This window comes from Sinocyclocheilus anshuiensis, unplaced genomic scaffold (genome assembly GCF_001515605.1).
Source record: "Sinocyclocheilus anshuiensis isolate Anshui unplaced genomic scaffold, SAMN03320099.WGS_v1.1 scaffold70, whole genome shotgun sequence".
In the NCBI taxonomy this organism is placed as follows: Eukaryota; Metazoa; Chordata; class Actinopteri; order Cypriniformes; family Cyprinidae; genus Sinocyclocheilus; species Sinocyclocheilus anshuiensis.
Window position 1 is genome coordinate 3,507,120 of NW_015542377.1, and position 7,585 is coordinate 3,514,704.

The 7,585-nt window shown below is 36.0% G+C and overlaps 1 protein-coding gene across 1 annotated transcript in view; it reads right to left on the minus strand.

Annotated features, from left to right (window-relative positions):
* LOC107692433 (UDP-N-acetylglucosamine/UDP-glucose/GDP-mannose transporter-like) overlaps positions 1 to 6,977 on the minus strand; it is a gene marked incomplete at its 5' end in the record, with an annotated part of 8,145 nt that extends 1,168 nt beyond the window's left edge. Inside the window, 9 exons of the mRNA XM_016491480.1 lie at positions 2,815 to 2,882; positions 3,932 to 4,024; positions 4,903 to 5,005; positions 5,260 to 5,328; positions 5,409 to 5,480; positions 5,576 to 5,643; positions 5,857 to 5,943; positions 6,054 to 6,087; positions 6,775 to 6,977. Coding sequence (XP_016346966.1) covers positions 2,815 to 2,882; positions 3,932 to 4,024; positions 4,903 to 5,005; positions 5,260 to 5,328; positions 5,409 to 5,480; positions 5,576 to 5,643; positions 5,857 to 5,943; positions 6,054 to 6,087; positions 6,775 to 6,977 — 797 coding nt within the window. The remainder of the gene's footprint in view (positions 1 to 2,814; positions 2,883 to 3,931; positions 4,025 to 4,902; positions 5,006 to 5,259; positions 5,329 to 5,408; positions 5,481 to 5,575; positions 5,644 to 5,856; positions 5,944 to 6,053; positions 6,088 to 6,774) is intronic.
* Positions 6,978 to 7,585: the final 608 nt, after the last annotated feature.

The window sequence follows — 7,585 nt, forward strand, 5'->3', positions numbered from 1 at the left end:
CATAAATCTACACTGTAAAAAAAAAAAAAACTGTGCTAGTCAGAACTGAAGTAAAAAAAATTTGGTAGCAACATTTTCTTTTTAGTGATTAAGCTTAAAGGGGTCATATGATGCTGCTAAAAAGAACATTATGTTGTGTATTTGGTGCAATGAAATGTGTTTATGCGGTTTAAAGTAAAAAAATACATAATTTTCCACATACTGTACATTATTGTTTCTCCTCTATGCCCCGCTTTTAAAACTGGTCGATTTTTACAAAGCAAGGTGTACTGTGATTGGCCAGCTATCCAGTGCGTTGTGATTGGCCGAATACCTCAAGCGTGTGACGGATAATAATTACGGATTATAATAACTTATACTGTCTGGCAGGACTACTGGCTGGACTCCGCTTCGTCCACGGTGAAAACCGATCCGGCGATCCACAGCACTAAGTTGATGTATTCCCTCACCAATCCACGACATGGCGGTGGCAACAACAATACTACAGTGAGCATAAAAGTTACGCCTTCTTTCTTTGCGTGAACATTTGGGCGGGTTTAGGCAAATCTTCCCACATCGTGACGTAGACATGTGGGGGCGTGTTAGAACGAGCCGTTTTAGGTAGGCGTGGTTGACTCTTAACTTTTATAAAGAATATCTCTTTGGATTTGAGACTTTAGTCTTTGCAACTTTACAGATCTTCTTTATGCACCAAGAGCTTGTAACACTCCAAAGAGAAAGGAAAAATTGAAATCGCATCATATGACCCCTTTAAACTTACATTAAAAAATTAAAAAATCAATAAAAATAAATTAATTTTTTTACAGTTTTAAATTAACTGATATAATTTTACAACCTCAAATCAGAAGTAAGGACGTTTTGTAAAATACAATGAAATCAAGAATCTGTGATTTGTTAATTCTCTTTATCTTTTATTTAATTGACAAAAGTACAAAGAAAAGATTTCCAATGTTTTCACTGACCAACTTAAATGCAATCTGTAAATGTAAACAAATTTTGATTTTGATGGCTGCAATACACTCCAGAAAATTTGGGGCAGAGGCAAAATAAAAGTGAAAAGGTTATAGAATGTCCAAATGAAACTGTTTTGATATGCTAATGGACAATGTTAAACTGTTGAATTAAAAAAAAGTCTAAGAATTTGAGGTAAAAAAAATATCCTGTATGAAAGTTACGTCGCTCTGAGTAAATCTCTTGCAGTCGGCTGCCGCAGGGTGGCGACAGAGAGCACCGCGCTTACGTATATTATGAGAGAAGTGTCAAACAAATAAAAAATCACATTTCTCAATGTAAAACCGCAAAGAATATAGGTCTGCTTGCAGTCCAGAAAATGTATGACCAGTCATGAAAAGGAGAATTAGACGACGACGACCACAGACTGTTGAGCAGCTGAAGCCTTGTATCAAGCGAGATTGGGCAAAAATTTTGCTAAACTTTAACAATTACTATCCTCAATTCCCAAACGATTAAACATTGTAATTAAAAGGAAAGTTGATGAGAGACAGTGTTAAACATGCCTTTGTCCCAACTTTTTTGGAGTGTGTTGCAGCCATCAAAATTAAAATTTGTTTATATTTACAAACTAATAATTTTTTGGTCAGTGAAAACATTGGAAATCTTTTCTTTGCACTTTTGTCAATTAAATAAAGGTTAAAAAGAATTAAATAATCACAGATTCTTGACTTTATTGAATTTTACAAAACGTCCCAACTTTTTCTGATTTGGGGTTGTAAAATACCAACCTACCTAAGTATTAAAATGTATTTTGCATTTTCTTTATAATACAGTGACAACCACCAAAAACACAGGTAGCATTAAGAAAGCCACGTGTAAAACCAAAGTTCATCACACACAGTTTTTTTCCTTCCAAGCTGAGGTAAATACTATTATATAGAAGGTGTGTGGTGTCATACAGCATCATGGTAACACACAACACTAAAACAATGCAATAGACAATTTAACAACATAATATATAACCTAAAACGCTAATGTACATAACTGATAAGAAAAAACTAAAAAGAAACATACTTCAACGAAAAACTATCAGATGTGATGTGTCACACAGGGAATTCTGTGAAATTTCCCTTTTGTTTTATTAATTTTTCACCATATATAGTTAGGGAATTTACTATTAACCAGATATCACTCTTTTACCATAGCATTTTTATAGTCTTTTACCATTGAAATTATGTAAACATTTTTCTTTGTGTAAAGGTGGGGTCACATTGGCAAAATTTTCAGCAAAATTTGCATTGTCATTGACTTTCTGTTAGTCAGTGTGGTGAATTCACACAAACAGCTTAAACATGAGCAAAATCTGCATGGGAAACTTTTCTGGATTTCGTCAATCAGTGGTAAATGTGACTGCAACTTCTTCAGTCTTCATATCATTATACAAGAGGAAACGATCCACAAAAAAACATTAACATTAGCTTGTTGTGCATTTACTAGGGCTGTTAGTCAATCAATTGAAATTATCTCATCAGGAGCTCAAAGTACTTCTGCAATAAAATAATACAATAATTTTCCTCAGCACTTAACAAATGTGATCATACATCTGTACAGACCAAAAGGTTACTGGCTGGTGTTTGCATTTCTATGATTGATGGAGTTTAATGTTTTGGTGATATATCAGTTGTTGAGCTTTTATGACAATTAAATTACAAAGAGTAAAAATTACTTTTACTGACGATTTTAATCACACAACAAACTAAAACACACGAATGCCACTTAACGCATTTAAATCACACAATTAACACATTAACTTTGACAGCCCTAGTATTTACCAAATGTAAAGTTCCTATTTTAACTTACCCCATTATACAAGAGAGAACGAATTGAACTATAAAAAGCACATCTGACCAGCCTTCATAATCAAAAGCCTAGGGGGGAAAAAAAAAAAAAAAGACATTTATTGATGCATGGAAGGACACACTAAAAGGAAATAATTGCCTAGAGATCTTTCAATAACACAAACAGAGTAATAACATTAGTTAGCCATTCAATTTTAGCGTTATGGAGCTGTTTGTAAGTGAATTTGTAGGTCAAGGTGTTGCATGGTAAAATGTCACACATAACACAGAGAGGAGTTTCCACTTTTTTTTTCTCATAGGCTATCATAGTGTAGAGAATGTATTCACGCGGCGAGTAAAAAACAACAGATCCACTCAACCAGTCTAAAAAGAGGTGAAGAACTCACCTGAAAGGAATATACCTAACAAATAACTCCATAAGCTACTACATTCACTCTGCTAGTTACGCTGACTGGTATAATGGCGGCTTTGTGCAAGAAACACACAGCCTCCTGTCCTCTCTCCTTCCTGAAGCAGCGCCTGCCAAATAAACTGGGGCCTCCCTGTGAACACACTGAGCTAAATAAAATGAGGCATTCATGGAGCAGGGCCCTGTCATCCTAACCTCCCAAACAACTGAGCCTTGTGCTCACACCGCTTGCTCAAAAAGACCAGGATGTAGCACGCTTACAGAAAATGCAGTTATTTGTATTCAGGCAGGAATAGACGTGCTGAAATTTATGTCATTCAGCTTGCTATGATTCAAGAGAATTTATGACAAGTGTGCAGTCGTTCCAATTGGCTAATTGCGTGTGTTCTCTGGCAATGTGAGCTCACTGCAGCTGAGCAGATGGTGTGTTCGTGGTTGCCAGATCATCTGTGGGTATGAGGTCTTGTTGAGAGATGGACTCTTAGAAATGACTAGAGTCCTGGGGGTTATTTAAGGTCTGGTATGTGAACACAATGTATTATATATATATAAGTGAGCATTACCAAACTATCTGCTGTATGTGTACTTCTATTTTATTTTAACACATTTTTATTAATGAGCCAATATCCATTGCTAGAGAAAACTATATATAAAATTCAAAAATGTTTAAAAATACGTACAATAAAATAATAATAATAAATAAACTTACCTTATCCATATCCCCTGTGACATGTGCTAATAGCAATGTTGGAAAAATCATAAACAAAGCATTGTAATAGAGCAGGCCATACTTTCCCAGCTCCTATAGGACAAAAAAAATAAAATAGAGACAAATTGAGGTACAGTAATGCCCAGTCATAATTCCCTCTTCTCTCGCACCCTCTACACTAGCTGCTCTTTTTCTCACAGAGAAACAGATGGTGTCCAAAGTGAGCCAAAGGTCTTTCTTCAGGAAGTGAGCATACGTTTTAACAGGTTGCAAAATTTTGACTTCCGTATTCAAGTTGTCAGTGCTTTAGATACATCTATATTTCCACATAATCCACGTTCTTCAATGAAAACTGTTAACGGTTATAAAACTACTCTCTCTGGAGGCCTCAAATAGAACACACATGACTTCTTTTTTCAGTCCAAGCCAGTGGGGTAATGCAATAAACACTGCTCATGGGTGCCAGCACTCTCAGTTTCATCAAACACAAGTACAGGCATATCTTCTAAATATACTGAAACTGAACCTGTGCTTGAAATGTTAGAACATGCATATGTGAACAAGTTTTGCTCAGACTGGGTACAGTAAAAATGAAAATGTGAAAGCCCCAAAACCAAAGGTTTCAGTTGTGTTCTGATAGAACTGCGAGTAGGATAGCAAAGTAAATAGACTTATAACTCAGAAAAGCACAGACAAAATGCTACCTAAATCCATTGTCAAATGGTGAACGACAAATTAAACGATGCAAAGGGAAATAACATTTATGTGTGAATTATTTCATGACATTTTCATTAAACAAACAACGTAACTAGCAATTCACAAAACCTGGTGATCCATGAGGAGTTGCTTCATTTTGTGCACGCATAGGAAAGCAGTATATCTCAATTAATGACTACAGAGATCAGCTGCTGCTTAAGAGAGCACTCAATGTATTTGAGTAATCTCTATCATGAATGTGTTGCTTTCCTTACCTTAGAGTCAAGTTTCTGTTTCACAAAAGCTCCATTGGCAGCAGTTAAAACATTGTTCATTAAAATGAACATGTACCCTTGCAGGTCAAAAGCCAAGTCAGCACTGCACAAGAAATATAAGGGCACTCATCAAACACTGTAAAAAACATATGTGATTAAATGTTTGCAAACATGGCTGGAATCTTTTCCTCATTTGCAATAAGATAGTGATGTATAATTAACTTCTATGTTGCAACACAGTCTTACAAACAATAACTTTCCTCTCTAAAGCAGTGAATAATTGGCATGTTCTTCAAACAAAAAGCATCCAAGATAAGGCTGAATTCTATCAAACAATGAGTCACTGGCAACTTTTACCTTGCAGCTACAAAGGCCCCTAGAATCATAGTAAATACTGTCAGCTGAACTGGTCGGGAGAATTTCTTCCTGTAATGAGGGACATAATCAGTGATATATGTATAAGCTATCAGAAACATTACCATAGTAACTGAAAAACTTTCACTTACTTTAACAAGAACACCTCTGCCAGCATTGTAAAGAGAATAGAAAACCTCCTCAACACTGTAAACATTGGCAGGCTGAAGGAAGGAAAAACTAATTAATTAGATACCAATGCATAAAATACAAAATAATAAGGCAGACGTGTGTAAAGCTGTTATGTACTGTATCATACTTAAGTCTTTTTGTCCCAAAGAGTCCTGTTATTTGATTTCCTACATACAGAAGTGGTAGTGGAAATGTCTGCAATTATAAGATAGATAGATATTGAGAAGGCATACAAGAAAGTTGTGAGCAACACTTACAAAGCAGCATTTTTTTTGCAGCCCCACAAGGGTATCTTTTCCCATGCCATGTCAACAAAAAAAGACTTGCACCACTGTTCTAGAATAAACGTGTTCTTGGGGAAAGCACACGTGACAACACGCACAAGTTTAAAGAGCCAGCATTCCTCACCTTTCTAGGTATGCTACCATCAAACTCGGGGAAGGTGATCAACCGGAGGGCCTTTCCCACCCGTAACACAACAACTGTTGCCAGCATCTGCAGAGGAAAGTCATAGTATGTACATGCCGCTCTGCTCTGTAACATAATGTGTAAAGCCCAAAATATGGAGAGTGAGAAAAACTTTTATCTGACGAAAGAAAACCCACCTGACCAATGCCAACACATATCGAAGAGGGGAACCTGTTTGGAAAAGGTTTCTTTTTAGCAAAGACTGAAAGCACAAAGTTTTGTTTACATGTTTCTTTTCATTATCATTACCGTTGATTGCTATTATAAAATGAACCATCATATGCAATGTAGTGTTTATTGTGAGATTTTTAATATTATTATTCTACATCCCTGACTCACTTTAGTCCATACAAAACACATTTTATTTTTACAATTACACTATTTATTTACACAGTTTCAGGCTTCGTACACTTAAAGGAAAAACAAAAAACAAAAGCAAAATCTGGATAATCATCATTTTAAATACTTTAAACCAGGTAGTAGCTCACTACGCGTACAAAAATGGGATGTGGTGGTGGTACAAATTTAAAGAGATGGTGCAAGACGGTAATAACATTATATACCGTTACTGAATGAGCACCAGTTCCATGCACCATTGCACCATTGTGTTAACATGGTACTCCAAAGTACTTAAAGAATACTATAGTATCACAATGGTACATGTGCACTTTTTTTGTTTAAAAAGTCTCACACTGGATGTTCAAATCAGCTCACTGAGACCAACGGCCTTCCGTACCACACTGATAACGTTACTGCTGCAATAATTAAGTTGCCAACTATCCCAAGTATTCTGCATCTAGAGACAGTCAAGCACTCACAAAATACAGAGTATGTAACTCCCGTAAAAAGTCTTCTTACCTGTAATTTGTCAGGACGCTCTTGTTCACTACAACTATAAGGAAAGAGCTGATTCCATAAAAGCCCGCAGCTAAAAGTTTGAAGAGTACCGTCAACGTTTGGTCCGCCATCCCAGCCGCTTCATTCCTTGGCTCACATTGCTTCTTTCTGAACGCAGCGCCTTTCTTCCTCCCCACGTTGACGCCTCGGAACTTCCGCCATGTTTACAGAGCTACGTTATGTGACGACAACATTTCTAATTTACATACGTAAGCGCGGTGCTCTCTGTCGCCACCCTGCGGCAGCCGACTGCAAGAGATTTACTCAGAGCGACGTAACTTTCATACAGGATATTTTTTTTACCTCAAATTCTTAGACTTTTTTTTAATTCAACAGTTTAACATTGTCCATTAGCATATCAAAACAGATTTTATTTTTGCATAAAGTAGCACAAAATGTTTTCAAATAACTGTTATATATATTCAACTAAAATCACACTAATATCAAACTAACATTAACTTTTAGGTACATTGTATTTTAAATAACATATCAAATCCAGTGAAACATGGACCAATGAAATGCACAAGAATCTTCCTGATTGTTTTTATTATTATTATTTTATTATTTTATTTTATCATTTTATTTATTTATTTTTTTTTTCTGTTGTGAAGAACATGCAGTGCTCCCCTGTGGTGTCCCAGCATGCATATGTGCTTTTTTCGGGGTCCTGGAGGGCAAGGGTGCTCTCTGGATGGAAGAGATGGGTGCATGTCTCAGAAAACTGAAGAGTTTGAGTTTTAAAGGGGTCATATGATGCTTTTTTAAAGATCAT